This window comes from Cupressus sempervirens, chromosome 5 (assembly GCF_028749045.1).
Source record: "Cupressus sempervirens isolate cs-2001-9-10 chromosome 5, ASM2874904v1, whole genome shotgun sequence".
Classification (NCBI taxonomy): domain Eukaryota; kingdom Viridiplantae; phylum Streptophyta; class Pinopsida; order Cupressales; family Cupressaceae; genus Cupressus; species Cupressus sempervirens.
In genome coordinates, this window is record NC_143122.1 from 944,477,740 (window position 1) to 944,495,382 (window position 17,643).

Consider the following 17,643-nt stretch of genomic DNA (forward strand, 5'->3'; position numbering starts at 1 on the left):
TGCATGATTCAGGAGAATCATTTTCTCCAACCTTTGTTGTCTAATGCAGGAGCATCTTGGGTTTCCTTGCAATCCTGTACTTTTGCTCTTTCTGTCAGTGACTTCCGAGTTCTTAGTTGTTGCCGAGTGAACTCTTTGGATGCTGAGTCATTTTTAGTTGCTGCCGAGTTCCTTTGGTTGCCGAGTGAATTCTTTGAATGTCGAGTGAATCCTTTGGTTGCCAAGCATTGGAGGATGCCAAGTTCGTAGTTGCTGTGGAGTGAGTGTCTGCATCCGGTTCCAGTTTGGGCCTACTCTGCTTGTATTTAATTTATGTTAGGTAGCTAATATTTGTAAAGAGCTAACTTGTGGCCTTTCTATGTTCTAGAATCTTCTGTAAGTCGTTTTGGCAAATATTTAAGAAAGTCTAAGGTTAGGTTTTAGAGAGGAAGAGAGAGGGAGGAAGACGAGACAGAAGCTAGAGGTGAGATTGCGAAAAGAAGATATGCATTTGGAAGTGAGAATTTGAAGATTGTAATTTGTATTGGCCATAACCCAGAAGGCCTTACAGCTGGGCATATATGCTGATTACTTGTTGAATCAATAACGATAGCTTGTTCCCTTTCCTTGTTACTGTATTTGTGTTCTGTTTTCCACTGTGTTAACTCTCACAGGGTGGATTTGGAGAGCTGGGTGTGCCTTAGGCCTTGGTTATTCTTATCTCCTTGTGTCAGAACATGCTGCAGGTGGCAGAATCAAAAGAGGAAGTCTTAGCTATCACTCCGATGCAAGTACGAAAAAGGAGAGGTTAGACGAAGCTAGGAGGGAGATCCACATGATGATGGAAAAGGAAGGGAAGGTAAGTACCCCTAAAACCTCCTCCACCAAGTCCTTTTTGAAAATTAACATCATGAAATAAGTCCTCGAGACATAGTACTAGTAAACATTGGGGACTTGTTAGAGACCCTACCGCAATTAAGGGTGGCAATAGCACATGACTGAAGGAGCTAGAAATAATAGGTAAAGACATTAACTCTATATTTCTCATAGGAATAGGAAGAACTCTGGCAATGGTGGAGATGGAGATCATGGGGTGCAAATTGACCAATATTATTGTAGATGGAGGCTTGGGTGTTAATGCCCTCCCTGAAGAAACTTGGAAGGCTCTTGGGAAGCCAACCCTGTGGCCACCCTTAATGGGACAAAAAATGGTGATTAGGGCTCTGCAGTTCTTCCTTGACCTTGTAGTAACGGCCCTCAAGAAGACAAGGCATGAAGTCATGATAATCTTGGACTTCTTTAAGGACTCCCGTGCTCAAGGAGTCCATTGAAAAACACCCTTACGAGTTAAATCTGTAAGGGGAGTTGTGTGTCTGGAGAAACTTATGGTTGAAAGCACAAAGTCTACTGAATGCTCTCAACTATGTTAGGTTCTCTTGTGTAGGCCACTCTAGGATAGCACAAATCCTTTCAGGATCCATGCAAACAACCTCCATGATAATAATATGTCCCAAATAAAGTAGCTTTGTCATGCCAAGAGAACACTTGGACTCCTTAGAGTACAAGGAAGCCCTATCCAAGATATCCTGCACTGTATCATGATGAGCAGCATGGTCATCCCAAGTCTCACTATAAATTAGAATGTCGTCAAAGAATAATAACACAAATCACCAAAGCAGATTGTGGAACACTATTCATAGTAGGCTGAAAAGTGGCCAAAGCATTCATCAAGCCAAACAGAATGACTAACTCAAATGTCCATGGTAGCACTTCAACACAGTCTTTTCTATATCCTACTCTCTCATACAGATCTGATTATATTCCTATATGAAATCAATCTTAGAGAAGCGCATCGCTCCATGCAACTCATCAATGAGCTCATCAATTCGAGGGATCGGATATCGATTCTCAATAGTCCTCTTATTAAGCATCCGATAATCTATACACATCCGCAATGTATCCTCCTTCACCAAAACAACTGAAGAAGCAATTGGGGACTTACTAGGTTTGATGTTTCCCATGTCAAACAACTCCTGTTTAGCCTTCTCGGTCTTATGCTTAAGCCGCTTTGGGTGCCTCAATGATATGCTCAATCCCTTTGTCAGTTGGTTTGCTAGGAGGCAAGTCACTAAATGCTTCAGAGTGTTTAGTCCTGAAATGCTGAATATTTGGATGATATGCTAGCTTATTTGACTCCTCTAAGGTAGGCATCAACCTACACTAAATTTCCCAATCAATAGCATTCTCATGGCATACCACGTGCTGCATACATCTAAGAGAGATCTACTTAAGCTCTTTGTTCCTGATAGCCTTAAGGGTCTACGGCTGCCCATCCCTGATGAACCTCATCTCCATCTTCTTAGTGCTATTTTTATTGCCCCTTTAGGGTACGCAACCATTACATGCCAAGGACTATGCCAACCCTTCCCATATCTACCGCATAGAAATCTTCCCTAAAGGCATATGTATTCGGTTTCACTGGAAGATCTGAAATCATCTTGTTACAGCTCAAGGTGTAACCATCAGCTGCCTGGACCTGTAAGCCCTCAAAATCCTTTGTTTGAAACTTTGAATACCCATCCTAGTAATCAAATGGGCATCAATAAAATTATGGGTGGCACTTGTGTCAAACAAAGCAATTACATGATGTCCCGCTATAAGCTCGTGCATCCTTAAAGCTCCTTCCTTCCCCATACTAGAAAGGAAGGAAATCTAGAGGTTGGAATCATCCACATCATCATCATCAACAACTCTATGTGCATATGATCATAATCAGCTAGCTGCCCTATAGGATCATAACTGTCCTCATCATCCTAAAATCACTCCATCATCCTATTTTTGCCCTTAGGCTTCATCGGACAGTCATGAGTGCCATCATACGGTCCCCTACAATAGAAACATAGCTTCTTCGTTGTCAAATCATTAATAGTAGCCTGATCCAAAGGTGCTGCCATAGGCCGCTTGGAATATGATTTCTTCTCTCCTACTAGCTGTCCTATCATAAGCTGAACTAGAAGACTTTGAGGAAAACTTTTGTCTAGGTGTAATTTCTAGCCTTCTTCATAGCCTCTTGTAATGAAGGACAGTCTAGTGTTGTAAACCACTCTCTAAGTGGCTCAGCTAGGCCCTCTATAAAGAGCATGACTCTCCTCTCTGATATGTCATATACCATCATGAAAAGTCTCTAAAACTCACTGATGAATGCTTTGAAACTAGTTGTCTAGTCGTAATTGAGCCAACTGTCTAAAGTAGTCCGTAGGATCCTTTTTATCGAAGCACTCTATCAACCTGCCAACAAACTCCTCGTATGATGTGATATGATCATGATGGAGAGTTACCAAACTATGATACCACCTATCATGTGCAACTCCATTAAGGTACAAAATTGCAAACATAATGGCGTTCTCTTCACTCATAGGATGCAAAGTGAGGTAGGTGTTGAACTTGTGAACCCAAGCTCTACTAGTCACTCTACCACTCCCATCAAAATGAGCTAGTGTCATCTAACTGGCCACTCGTTGCAACTCTATTTGCCTAGGCCTTTGTCTATAAAGAGCAGACCTAGCTCTGGAATGTTCACGCTTCTGAGTCAAATATCTATCAAAATTCAAGTTCTCCAACGAGTGGGGACACTTTGTGCATGAATGCCAAAACCAAAAAAGTGGTGGGAATAAATTATGTTGATGGTGTGGACCAAGGAATCATGAGGATGTTGATTGTCCTAAGGGAAATGCGATGAACATGTTATAAGTAACAAAGTCTAAAGAAAACATAATGGCGGTGACAAGAACGCAAGCGAAGAAGGCTTAGTATCCAGATCTAGGAATTGAGAAAGAAAGACTGAAGGAGGCACATATGGCATTGGAGAAAGAACAAAATTGTCAGAAGGAAACATCAAATAGTCTGGCACAATTTGCATCCGAAAACAATATAATAAAATAGATGTTGCAAGCCGCTATTCCAGTAACAGTCCCCGACTTACTGGAAACGCTACCTCAGCTAAGGGTGGCAATTTTGGGGATAGAAGAAAACACTAGCCATGGAGGAAACAAGCCATGAGAAGAAGAGGGCAATGGAAAAATATTACCAAATGAACAACTAGTGGTGGAACCAACACTATTCATGATGGGAATAGGGAGGGCTCCCGCCATTTTGGAGATAGAAAACTTGGGACACAAACTTATAAATACCATTGTAGATGGCAGATCGGGAGTCAACATACTTCCTGAGGAGAGATGGCGAGCCCTGTGCAAACACACGTTTTGGTGTCCCACATTCCACCTGGTAGGAGCAGACCAACACAACATAAAACCACTTGGCACCCTTGCGAGTCAAAAAGTGACTGTGGGGACACGACACTTCATTATGGACTTCGTGGTCATCTCTCTGAAGAAAAAAGGGTAGGAAGTCTTACTTGGCAGAGAATGGTTAGTGCTAGCCAGAGCCAACCATAACTAGAAAAGGAACACCCTGCCAATTAAAAGTGAAGGGAAAAATATACCATTGACTTTAGGAACCAAACCGTGAGCCAGGAATTGGCATCGGATTTAGAATTGGAAGGGGATGGCTATAGTGAGAATGAAGAATTTGAGCCCAGTGAGGAGGTATTCTAAGACATGGCAGCTGCTCGGAAGACAAGACAAATTGCTAAAGGGATTGTTCCATTGGCAGATGGAGGTGAAGCATTCTAACCAAGTTCCAATATGCTTGAAGTTGCTCGGATGAATAGAAAATTTAAAAAATGTTGAAATGTACCTCGAGGAGTACAAGGAATACAAGGAAGGGACTGCCATGGTGGATGATACACAAGCCCATCCATTCCAAGAACATGAGGAGGGATTCTCAAGGAATCAAGAAAGGAGGCACAAGCTTGAAGGACAAGGCATAAAAAGGTATCATAATTGAAGAATAAGAATATTTTTGGAAAAAGTTAATAAAAGTAATAAAGAAGAGAACAATCACAAAAGACAATCAAAGATCAAGGGGCACGAAAGTTGGAATCAAGAAGACTAGAACTCACAACTCCCCTGACAAAGAGAAGATGACAGAGTTAGTACACACATGTACAACAAGAAGGAACAAGCCAGCAATACACGCACAAACAATTGGTGTACGAAGAACCCCATCCATCGATGCATCCTATACAAACAAACCACATACAGAAGGAAGGCTGAACATAAAAGCTAAGAGTTGTATGACGTACATACAAGGAAAAGGACATACGAAGGAGAGTGGAAGTGGTTGTACGACATACGATGTACGAAGGAGTAAGGGGGATAAGCATACTCTCAAGCTTGAAATATTTCCATGTCCCATGTAAATTTGGTGGTGATAACTTGCAAAAGAAATTTTGCCTCCTTGCCTCCATCTACCTTTGATGCAAACCTTGTGTATCATTGGAAAAGGTAAGCTCCTCGAGATGGACATCAATGTCATGAGAAATTCTACACGTATGGTCCTTGGTGCTTCATCTTCTGATAAGAACATGCGATTAAGTTATTGTTGCCCTGCCACTTCTACTTCCACCATATCTTGCGACAAATAAATCCATTAATTACCTCAACGTTTGGAAGATGAAGTGCCATTGAAGGGAACGGTTGAGAAGTACCAACAATCCATCATGCAAGCTTGTTGTAATTCGGAAGGTTGGTTATTAGTTTTGTATCAATCTAAGACCTAATGTTGATTTTTTGATTAAGAAGACCACTATAAGAACACCCTCATATTGGGATAAATGTGATTGTAGGTACATCTAAAACGAGATTGAACCTAGCTCTGATACCACTGATTTGAATCATTTTGTCAATTCAGAGGACAATACCAAAGGAAGAAATAATGGTATTGTAAACACATAATAAACAATACCAAGAATTCAATTTTTTCATAATATTAAATAAAATTTAATACAATTGTGGACAATCTCATAAGTGAGATGTATGCCTGCAAATCAATCAAATTTTGACAAACTTGTGGAGGAGTTGTGTGTCCGAGCTCATAAAAGTTGGGCTATCCCATGAATGAGATGTATGCCCATGAACTCTATAGGAGTTGGGCTATCTCGTGGTTGAGATGTATGCCCATGAACTCTATAAGAATTGGGCAATCCCATGGTTGAGATGCATGCCTATGAACTCCATATATAAGATCTGATATAAATTGCAATCTCAACAAACGAGATGTATGTCCATATCCTTCTCTTGTTCAATTCATCTTGAGCCTCTTTATACATCTTCATGGAAGTTGAAAGGTCACTTCATCTACATATTCATTAGAAATTGAATGGACAATTCAAAAGAATTGAATTCTTTGTAATTGAATAGAGATAATAATTAATTAAAAGAACTAATTTAATCTAATATGCCAATCAATTCTGATTAGGATGTGTGTAGTGGACTTAATGGAAGGCAAATTAACAGGGGGAAGTCGAACATCGAATATTGCTATCTCTATACTTCTGCAGGTGAAAGGGTTATACCAAGATAAGGTATACAACTAGGCACAATTATTCTTAGATAGAATAAAGGAATTTCTACTATTAAAACACAAGAAATTTATATGCCTCGTCATGCTATAGCCCTATTTCTAGAGGCTCTACGCACATAGGTTGCCTTGGAATACTACGGAAAGTTTTACCAACCAACAGAGTAGAGCCCTATAAACCTACCATATTCTACTAGTTGCATTTGGATGCCATGGTAGAGGGAAGCAAGAGCCACAGAGGAAAAGAGGAAGATAGGGCAAAATATGAGATACACAGAAAACAAAAGAAAGTGTTGAAGAAGAGGAAACGTAATCAGAGGGGCAAGAGGAGTCTAGCCAAGAGGAGGAAGAATGTCATAGTTCTAGAACATGAAGGGAAGACACTTCTAACGACATAGAAATGGTGCAAGTTGTAGAAGGACCACTACCAGAGAGTGGAAATGCAAAGTCTAGCACTGTAAGGATACATCAAAGAAAACTGCGCACAAGGCAACCCATCATTCGTAGGCATATAGAAGGACAGGAAGGGCGCACATGATCAGGTCGTACAAACAAAGGTCATATGCGTGAGCCTCGTATGGAGGAAGAGCGTACAAATGAAGGCCATATGGAGGAGTCATATAGGAGAGGGAGATGTACGAATGAGGGGGTTGATCGTACAAACCAAGGTCATAATCAAGAGGAAGATGTTGACCGAGGGGAGGAAGGGGTGGTGAGGACCAAACCAGGAAGACACGAGCTGTCAAGCAGCCTCGCCAAATTGGGGAGCCAACCAGATTAATTTTGAACCCTCTTGGATCTCAGCAATGGCTCATCTAGTTCCGGTTGATAGGATACGAAACATCAAGGTGTTGGACATGAGGACTACAAAAGGAGTAGCACAAATAGTGTTACACTCCACAAGAGGTCGAGACAGCACAACAAATTGCATTAGATGAATCATCCACGGGGTAAAAGTACGAAAAACAGTACAACCCACAATACCTTGTTCCTCCAACCTTAGGGAACCAACATAGGAGTTGTAGCACAGGAGCAACCGTAGTGATAGGAACAAGAAGATCCCAATATGATGGATAAGGAGGTAGATACCCTATTGGCAAAATTTCAGGTGGGAGTAGACAACATACCACCCCCTTTCTCAACCCTAATAGGGGAGCCAACACTACTAGAGATGGGGGAGCCTTCCCTACGGCTACAAGAGGAAAAGGAGAGTATACAAATAGAGCCCACAAGTGTGGAGGGAGAAAGCCACCAGTTAGCAAAGGGAGGAGTAAGCACACATTTTGAGGAATGCACAAAACGTGTTCTGGCAAAGCTTGCAGCTATGACATTTGGCTACTCAAGAAATTAGAAAAAGAGCTCAAGAGGCTGAAATGACTACTGTAACCTCTACTACAAAGTCCCTTCTATACTTCATGAAGGAAGTTTTCCATAATGATTTGAAATGGATTTTTGATCGAGGATGACCAGTGGAAGAAATAGAAAGACACTCCCACCAGTGGCAAACACCACACAGTGTAAGCATAGGAACTCCTCTTGACCACCTTATCGAAGATGGAGGAAACTTTTTGTTCTACCTTCCTTGAGCTAAAAAAGGTTAATTGGGAATTGGCAAAAATAGGAGACTAGATAATTCTTGGAGAGCAAATAGAAAAGTTGGAACAGAGCTTGATGAGAAAAACAGAGCCCATGCAAAACAGTTGGCACCAGTAGAAAAGTGCAAGATGGATGCATAAGGCTTGTACAGGGCACTCATACCAAACAGATGGCGACTTAATGAGATGTAAGACTACCCAAGCAGTAGTTGGCAAGCCTTCCAACTTTGATTGCTCAAGTTGCAGCGCCAACTATAGCTCCAACTCCAAGTTCAGGGACATTTTCTCATCCCTCTTCCTAAGGTTGTTCGTCATGTGGAAGCGACTTTGTTTTTTAGGGAGGGGTAAATGTAGAAGGTAATTTCATAATAAATTAATTAAGTAGTGGTTAGAAAAAGTCTTGTACCAAGATTCGCCTCGGTTGGTATTAGTAACCAATCCAAGCATTATATATAACACTCAATTGAAATTGAAAAGGGATGGTAATATGGGTGATCATTAGTATTCGTAATGTAAACTTATTTGGTACAATCAATAAAGATATATTTTACATTTTATATGTATTGTTCCATTTACTAGTATGAAGTTGTGAGAACATTGCAAACCATAATTGGCATATAAGTTCTATTCTTAGCATTAGACACTGCCATATTTGGTAGAAACAAAATCCCTTAGCAAGATTATCCAAACAAAATAATATTCAAGGATGTCCATTCACAAAATACAAATCATATTTATAATCACTCTTGTGCAATTGGGTTTCATCATTACACCTTTCACTAAAGAGGCTTCTGCTTCACAACATCACTCTATAACATATAGTGCATTAACACAATAAGTGCATTTATTATTAAGCCTTTATAACTTATGCAATGAATATGATTCTCCAATAAAATATCTCAACCCGAGTAGATGATTGAATGAACAACCATCACAATTTAACCGACATCTGCATTGCCAAAAATAGAAACTGGCCACAAATAGACTTACTAAAAATATCAAGTCAAAAACTAAGACCTTCAAATCCAACTATCAACTCATGAGGCTCAAGATGATGAGCTAACTAACCCCAGCTCTTGGAACTTGCTAAATTGGGGACATTACAAATTTATCTTCAAAATGTGACCTATGAGAAATCTTTTTAATACTTTTTTTGTGAAATTTGAAAGTGAAGTTTTATTTTGATATTCATATTTCGTTGCATATTGACATTAGTTATTGGTGGTAAATTTTGTGATTGCATATTGATATCTATATCACAACTCTTTATTCATAGATATAACTGATTACATGCAATATGCCTAGCTATAAGGCCTTCCGGGGGGCCACATACAAACAGCAATTACAAAAATATCAGTTCTGCAAGATCCAGTGAGGTCCAACTTACAAACCCACAAACCCAATCCCAGCTAGTCCAAATACACAATTGGATAAGAACACCAAGAAGAATTCACACTTGTACCCTCAAGTCCACCAAGCTATCCTTTGGTTCCTAAGCCGGAGCCCTAGCTCTTCAAAATTCACATCTATACTTCCTTCTAAAATTGAATGACCAAAATACTCCACAAGACCCCTATTTATACTTGCCAAAACAGCTTACAAAACATTCTAGAACATTACAAAATAGAAAGGCCAACCCAACAATGGTCGGGACACATCCCAAGGCAAGATTTTATCAAAAACATCATAGTCGAAATAAATCCCTCAAGTCGGCTCGCACCAAAAACACAAAAATCACATCCAAAATGATGACACTCAGCATAAACAGGAAAACTCAGCACATGAAGAGTCACTCAACACACACTATGGAACTCCGCACACACTGCATAGCGAGATGGGATAACACGCGAACCCGAGTGTTAACACGATGTGGGATAACCTAAACTCGGCTTAAATTGCAAAATTACTGGCACTCAGCAACAACTGCCAGAATGAGCAGGAAAACATGCCAACCCAAGATACTCCTGCATCAAACACCCCAGGTTCAAAAAGATGTTCTAGAAGCTGGAAGAACATCTTCTGGGATTCAACACATAAATCCCAAACTAGTTCTTCACATACATGTCCTCCAATTCTTCAACTGGTACACTTTTTCCCTTGTTTTTCTTCTTCTTCACATCCACCACAAGTGTTTCATAGGTCTGCTTTCCATGTTGATCTCCAACCTTCTCAAGTTTGGCCACTCAACTCGACTGCCAATACTCAAGTTCCTCCTACCGAGCTCTTCATTCTGCAAAGGAATCAGGGAAAACTTCCACCTTTATCAACAGTAACACATTCCTAACACAATCATGCACAGCCCTGCAATCATATTGCCAAGGTCTACCAAGTAACACATCACAACTATTTATATCCACAATATCACTAAACACTTGATCCTTATACTGCCCCAATCTGGAAATCAACAAGGCATTGCTCCCTCACTTCCAAAGCATGCTCACCTTGCAACCAGCCAATCCTGTAAGGATAAAGATGTCTCACTCTCTTCAAACCAAGTTTCTGAACCATCTCCTCAACAACAAGGTTATCAGTACTACCACCATCCATAATCACCTTGCAAATTTTGCCACCAGACTTACAACAAGTCTTAAACAAATTAGTCCTCTGACAAGAATCCAATGTCCTCTCACCAACCAGTACTAGCCAAGCCAGCAAACTTTCGCCTTGCTTAGGCTGATTGTCCTAGACTTCAACCTCATTTACAATAGTAGTTGTCCTACCAATCAGACATTCAAAAGATCAATGCCCTTCTTTGCCACATTTTAAACAATTACCTTTGAACATACCTCCACCTATCCTTTTTTGATCAACAGGTTTTGGTTCACCCTCTATACTCGGTTTAGCTTGTGCTGAGCTATCTTGCTTCTCCGTTCCTCGAGGGTTACCTTGATGTTTCCTCTTCAGCTTCTCTTTTGCTCTCAAAGCATACCGATAAGCATCCTCAACCAAAGGAATATTCAACATACCAATCTCATCCTGAATATTGAATCTTAAACCATTAACATACCGAGCTGCCTTTTCCTTTAACAATTCTCTATGCCTAGACCAAATAGTCAACTTGTAGAACTCCTTGGTATAATCCTTCACAGTCATATCCTTTTGTTTCAGATTCTGCAACTTCTTAAACAACTCAAGTTCATAGTCAGTAGGAATGAATTCAGCTTTCAACTTAGTCACAATCAATCTCCATCTAGAGATCTTTATTTCACCTTCCTCCTCTCTGTCTCTTTGCAATTCCTTCCACCAAAGAGCAGCATGTCCCTTCAGCTTAGTTTGTGCCAACCTTACTCTGAGTGGATCCTCAATATCCTCAAGCTCAAAGTAGTCTTCCAATTCACCAATCCAATCAATCAAGTCTTCAGGATTCAAAGTACCTGAAAAATTAGAACCCTCCATCTTATGCTTCAGCTTCAACTTAGGTCTAGGTCGAGCAAACTGACCAGCCCTAATTCCAATAGGTCTCTCCATATGATTAGTTTTGTCCTCACCACTCGATCAAGCAACTTCAAGGTCTTCGGCAACTTCCTCATAACTACCTTCAGTACCCACATGCCTAGGTACGCCACCTAAAGCACTCACGATTTAAAAAATCATGTCACTCTTCATCAATGCTATCTGAGATCTGAAACTAGCTTTAACCTCCTCTATCTCAGATCTGAAATCTGCTTTAACCTTCTCTGAGATTTGTTCTTCTACAGCATCACTGAGATCATCAATCGCCCTAGGGTTCAATCTTCTTGGAGGCATCTTCCAAGATTTTCACAAACCCCAAGCAATAGATCCACAAATCCAAAAGATCAATCAGCTCCACCAAATCAACCTTCTCCGACCCATGATCTTGGTGCAAACTGACAACTTCAGCGATCTGTCTACACATTCAAGAACAACCTTCGCTTTGATACCACATGAAAAAATGCAGGGTAGGAGAATCCCCAAAGAAGATGTCCTATAGCCCCCAGCAAATAACCACCCAACGGAAACACAACAGCAAGAAACAATAATGCAAGATCTAATACCAAATCACAACTTTTTATTCATAGATATAACTGATTAGATGCAATATGCCTAGCTGTAAGGCCTTCCGGGGGGCCAAATACAAACAACAATTACAAAAATATCAGTTTTGCAAGATCCAACGAGATCCAACTCACAAACCCACAAACCCAATCCCAGCTAGTCTAGATACACAACTAGATAAGAACACCAAGAAGAATTCACACTTGTACCCTCAGGTCCACCAAGCTATCCTCTGGTTCCTAAGCCGCAGCTCTAGCTCTTCAAAATTCACAACTATACTTCCTTCTAAAATTGAATGACCAAAATACTCCACAAGACCCCTATTTATACTTGCCAAAACAGCTTACAAAACATTCTAGAACATTAGAAACTAGGAGGGTAGACCCAACAATGGTCAGGACACATCCCAAGGCAAGATCTTATCAAAAACATTGCAATTGAAATAAATCCCACAAGTCAGCTCGCACCAAAAACGTAGAAATCACGTCCAAAATGATGACACTCAGCATAAACAGGAAAGTTTGGCACATGAAGAGTCACCCAGCACACACTGCAAAGCAAGATGGGATAACACACTAACCCAAGTGTTAACATGACGTGGGATAACTTGAACTCAGCTTAAACTGCAAAATTACTGGCACTCGGCAATTGTGGCAACTTGGCAATGACTGTAACTCGGCAACAACTACCAGAATGAGCAAGATAACATGCCAACCCAGGATGCTTCTGCATCAGTACATCTTCAAAGTTATTTTATGTGAGCCTTTGTTTTATGTATACGTGTTTGTGGATATGTCAAAGAGGAAGAGGGTGACGATTTTCTTGAAGAGACCAGTTTGAGTGTACAGCTATGGAGCAGTATCAAAGGAATAAAATCCTTGAGATGATGGTAGGAATACATTCGAGATTTGATAGGTTGGAGTCTATGCAACATGGAGTAGTAGTTGATGTCATAAAAAATGATGGAAAAAGTCATGGTGGTGGCATAATGAGAGAAGAAAGTGTGTCGATGATAGATGAGAAATATGAAGAAGCGATTGTAGCAGCATATACATATCTTTGAGGGCATTGAAGAGGTAAGAATTGAAGTTGTAGAAGAAATAAGGAAAGAAGAAGACATGAAAAATGTAGGAGCAAAGTTTCATAATGGAGTTGGAATAACAGCAGCAAGAGGTGTTACTGAATTTTTTCTAATCATATTGATGCTGATTTATATGCTAAATAGGTAGATTAAATTGTGGATGAAGTTGCAATGGGCTTTGAAAATCCGATATATGACAAAGAAATTGATGATGATGACAATCTCCAAACAAAACAAGAGTTTATAAATGATGAAAGGAAAGAGGTTGCAGCTGATACATCCCTCTTTGGGGGCATTAAGGTGGACGGTAACAATGTTGCAATAGTAGGGAGAGAGGAAATTTCATAGATATTTGTCAAATTTTCAAGTTTTATTAATATTGATATTGAGGCTAATTTTTGTGTGGATGAAATGACAAGATAATGTGTTAAAATGGAAGAGGTTAAGTGCATCAATAAGATGTCACATGTTTACAGCAAGATATGATATGCAAGAAGACGAGAGTATAGGAAAAATAGGTGCAAACAAGTAAGTTTGAGATTTCTATGAAAATGCTAATTTATATGTGAAAGGTGAAGATAAGATAAGATAAATCATTAATGTCCAATAAGAGACCAAAAGCAGGCCTAAGGGACTGAAAGTACAGATAGAGGTCAAAAGACAGCGGGACCACCAAATGGTGTCCGAGAAAAAGAAAACCAACAGAGCAAGAAGCAAAGAAAAAGAAACAACACCACAAAAGAGAGACCACAAAACTGCTAAACAATTAGCGGTTTGTAGTCATTGAAAAGTAGTTCAAAAACGAAGGATAACTATTCGTGTGCAGAGAAGTCCGAACCTGTCACTGAGGAGAGGAGGACCGCAGTCGCTGATGGTGCATGTGCATGTGATCTTAGCATCGTCTCACCAATCAGGTGTGAACAACATTGGACGAGCTCCTAGATCACTTGGTTCCTTTAGGTGAGGTAGCCGGCATGAAAAGGGAAGTGATAAGCTGATGATGGTACACAAATCCAGAGGGGAATAACTCCTGTAGAGTTAGATCCCAAAGACAAAAAGCCTCGTAGAGATAAGAGTGCATCATTGTTCAACATACCTAAAGGAGGACATGGATTTGCATTCTCTGAATAAACAATGGAACCTCCCCTGAATCTCATAGTAGATCGGATAGTAGAATAGAAAATGGATCTTAGTCTCGGCCACACCCATTTCACAACACTGACAAATCCGTTCATCTCTGTTGGTTTGGTGATTTGTCTGCATACAGGGCCAGTGAGAGCCAACTATGAAAGAACCTAACTGGATACGTAAGGTATGGGGCTTTTGCCGGGAACAGTAGAAAGGTCAAACAATAATGCCATCCTAAATGTCAATATAGACAAGAAGATTGACTAGAGTGGGACGACAAGCCTTTGTGGGGATCGTATTGATGTTAAATTTCATAAGGAAGAAAGAGAAAGGAATAGAAGATAGGAGGAGAGGTGATTTTCCATATCAGATAAAGATAAAGAACAAGTGGATGATATAGAGAGGTGGTTGAAGAGGTAGCGCAATAGTCTCAAATGTTCAAAGAGTTTTTAACTCATGGAAAATCTCACTTCCCTGTATGTATTATGCCAGGGCATCCAAGCTCATTAGCAATCTGAATTCAACTGGATTTGTTTTCTTTTATAGTTTTGTTTGCAGGGTCTTGAAGGTTAGGCTTTTGTGTGCTCTTTTCTCACATCCGTAAATTGAGGCAAAACTTTAGCTTCAAAAGTTGTGGTTTTAATTTCTCAAGGAAAAGATTTCTTTATTGTTCCTTCATTAAGATGGAGGGGCTACATCCCAATGCCCCAAGAATTCAACAACAAATTAAATGTTTCATGGGCTCCATTTTCAAACATTAGTGCTTCTATTTTTGGGAATTGTTCTTTCCCAACTGCCTGGAAGTTACAGGAATCGAGTGCAGGTGAAATTTGCAACTTTTGGAGTTAAAAAGTGTAGCTTCTGGAATATAGGGAGTTATAAAATTGAACTTAGAGAAGAGTTTTACTTCTGAATTTCTGACTTGTGTGCAAGGAGAACTCCTAAGGTTCCTATTAGTGGACATTGGATAATTTATGATGATGGTACAGAGGAAAAGAGGTGGTCAATGCCTGGTTGCAAGAGCAAGATGTAGATAAAATGGTGAGGAGATAAAGTTGCAGATGTTTTTATGGGCATTTCCAATATCTAAACAGAGATTTCTATGAGTTTTTGGGAAAAAATTACTTAAATGGTCATTGGTTTGAAGAAAATTCTGAAATTGTTTTCCTCTAAATGAGTAATGGGTCATTCATTGTGCAAATTTTCGAGGAAAATACTCTTTTGTTTACAGTTTTTTTTATATCCAAAAAGTGGTCTGTGAGAAGCTTTTTCAGCATATTTTTAATGAGATTGTGAAAATGGAAATGTTTTATTTTGATAACCCCTTAGGATGCATACGAGTATGTTTAATTGTGAAGAAATGGGTGGTTCTGTTTTTGGCCATTTTAGAATTCTTGATTTTTAAACTGCGTCACTTGGGAAGGCTATGCATGGTGTCCAGTTCATGTTATGTTTGGGATGTCATTCAAACATAAAGAATCTCGCTTAAAAGATCATCGTTTTTAGATTGTGATGAAGCCATTTTTAATTCGCTAGCATTCGCTGATAATAAAGGATATATCATGAGAGTTTTATTGAATGTCCATTGTATTTTTTTCTGCCTGCTTATGTTTTTCATTGTATTTTTCTAAGAAAAGATTGCCTTTATAACTTGATGTTTTCAATCAGAGCTCATGTACTGGCTTGTTTCAAGTAAAAAGGAAACATAATTTAGAGTGAACTTTGTTGTCATTCCATTCTTACATTTCTGTGACTGACATCAATCTTCACTTGTATATCTTTCACTTGAACTCCAAATTCTTTGTTGTACGCCTTTTTTTGGCAAGGTTTAGAGGAGTCTTCAGTTCAACGTTTTTGGGAGAAAGGTCTTTTTTGTTGATATCATGTTTTATCTGCCTTGCTATTTCTTCAGATACACAAAACAAAGTGACATTTCACGTGGACGAACTTGGTTTTTCCATCAGGAGCGCAAGATTATGCTATATACAGAGCGTGCCCATTTCTATCATAGATATAAGGTGTGTTATTAAAGCAAATATTTGCACTTTTTTCTTTATTGCACCGTACTTTGTTTATTGGAATTAGTGTGCTTATGATGCAGATCCGGGGTATACGGGATTTGATCTACTATTCTCTTCCTGAGAGGAATGACTTTTATGCAGAGGTAATATTTTGCAGGTTCTGTGATTTATTTCTATATAACGTGGTATTTGGCTCTTTATCATTTCAACAGAAAATAGTCTTAACCTAATTATATTCTATAAAAGTGTTTATGCTTATATGCCTAGCGTAACTTGATATTTTGAATCGCCATTTTAATGTGTTATGCAGATCTTAGTTTTTTTTTATCTGTAACATGGTCTTATTGCTTTTTGTTTTGCTCCTTTTTTTGCAGATTACCAATATGTTTGAAGGGGTCGATAATCCTACATGTACTGTTCTAGTTTCAAGATTTGATAGTTTGAAAGTAAGAAATTAAGTGCCCTATACTGCTTGTGTTAGATTGCTATTCCTGTTAGATTCTTTTGCTTCCTTACTGGAATGATGCCATGGTCCCAATTTGATTGCAGCTTGAGAGGATTGTTGGAACATCTTCTGCACAAAAAATGTTAAATTCTAAGAAGCAAACGTTCATATTCTGCTAGAGAGAAATCTTGATGCAACTCAATCAAAGCAGTGCAGTCATGGATATACCTATCAAGTCCCTTTTAAATTACTATTGACATTGTTTTGCGGCCAGAAAAGCCTTTATTACATTTATTTTGCAGATGAAAAGTTCACATCTGCTCCTATTCCGGTCTGTAAGACCCGCCTTCAGAAGTGTATTGATAGGGTCTCGTTTAGAATCAATTTACTCATTTAATTTTAAGTTCTATGACAAGTTAAACTGCTCACGTGATCTCGACAGTTATTGTTGCTGCTGTATACTGCCTGTGGCTGTCTAGATAAGCGCTCACTTCGGTGTCACAAGCGATTTTGCAAATCCCAACAAATATAGAAAATCTTGTGATCGATGTAAAGCTTTCTTGTTATATTCGTTAATATTTCTACTGCATTCCAACTCCACACAGCTGTTGTAACAGTTTAAAAATTTAATGAGTACCTTCCTGAACACATTTTTCAGATAGTTCACTACAATGTTGTGTACAATGTTTCTCTCTATTCAACTTGAGTTGCTTGGCTCCCTTGTTGTAATTGTACATTGTTTTTCTTTTAGTAATTTAGCCGATAGTTCATGACTTTGTTCTTGCAAAAATAAATTTTTAGATTGGAAATTTGTATGCCCTTGACGGATTTTATTGTCAATTCCCTTTTAAGTATGTTTTTTTGTCAAATCTTTTTTTATAGCTTTAGTAGCTATTA

General features: G+C 39.2%; 1 protein-coding gene across 2 annotated transcripts in view; it reads left to right on the top strand.

Moving 5' to 3' along the window:
• The window catches only part of NOF1 (U3 small nucleolar RNA-associated protein), a 341,291-nt gene extending 323,888 nt beyond the window's left edge, over window positions 1–17,403 (top strand). For both annotated transcript variants that reach the window (XM_089833039.1, XM_089833040.1), the window contains exons 22-25: window positions 16,193–16,298; window positions 16,382–16,444; window positions 16,676–16,747; window positions 16,851–17,403. In XM_089833039.1, the coding sequence (XP_089689165.1) occupies window positions 16,193–16,298; window positions 16,382–16,444; window positions 16,676–16,747; window positions 16,851–16,925 (316 nt within the window). In that variant the 3' untranslated portion in view covers window positions 16,926–17,403. The remainder of the gene's footprint in view (window positions 1–16,192; window positions 16,299–16,381; window positions 16,445–16,675; window positions 16,748–16,850) is intronic.
• The last annotated feature ends 240 nt before the right edge of the window (window positions 17,404–17,643 follow it).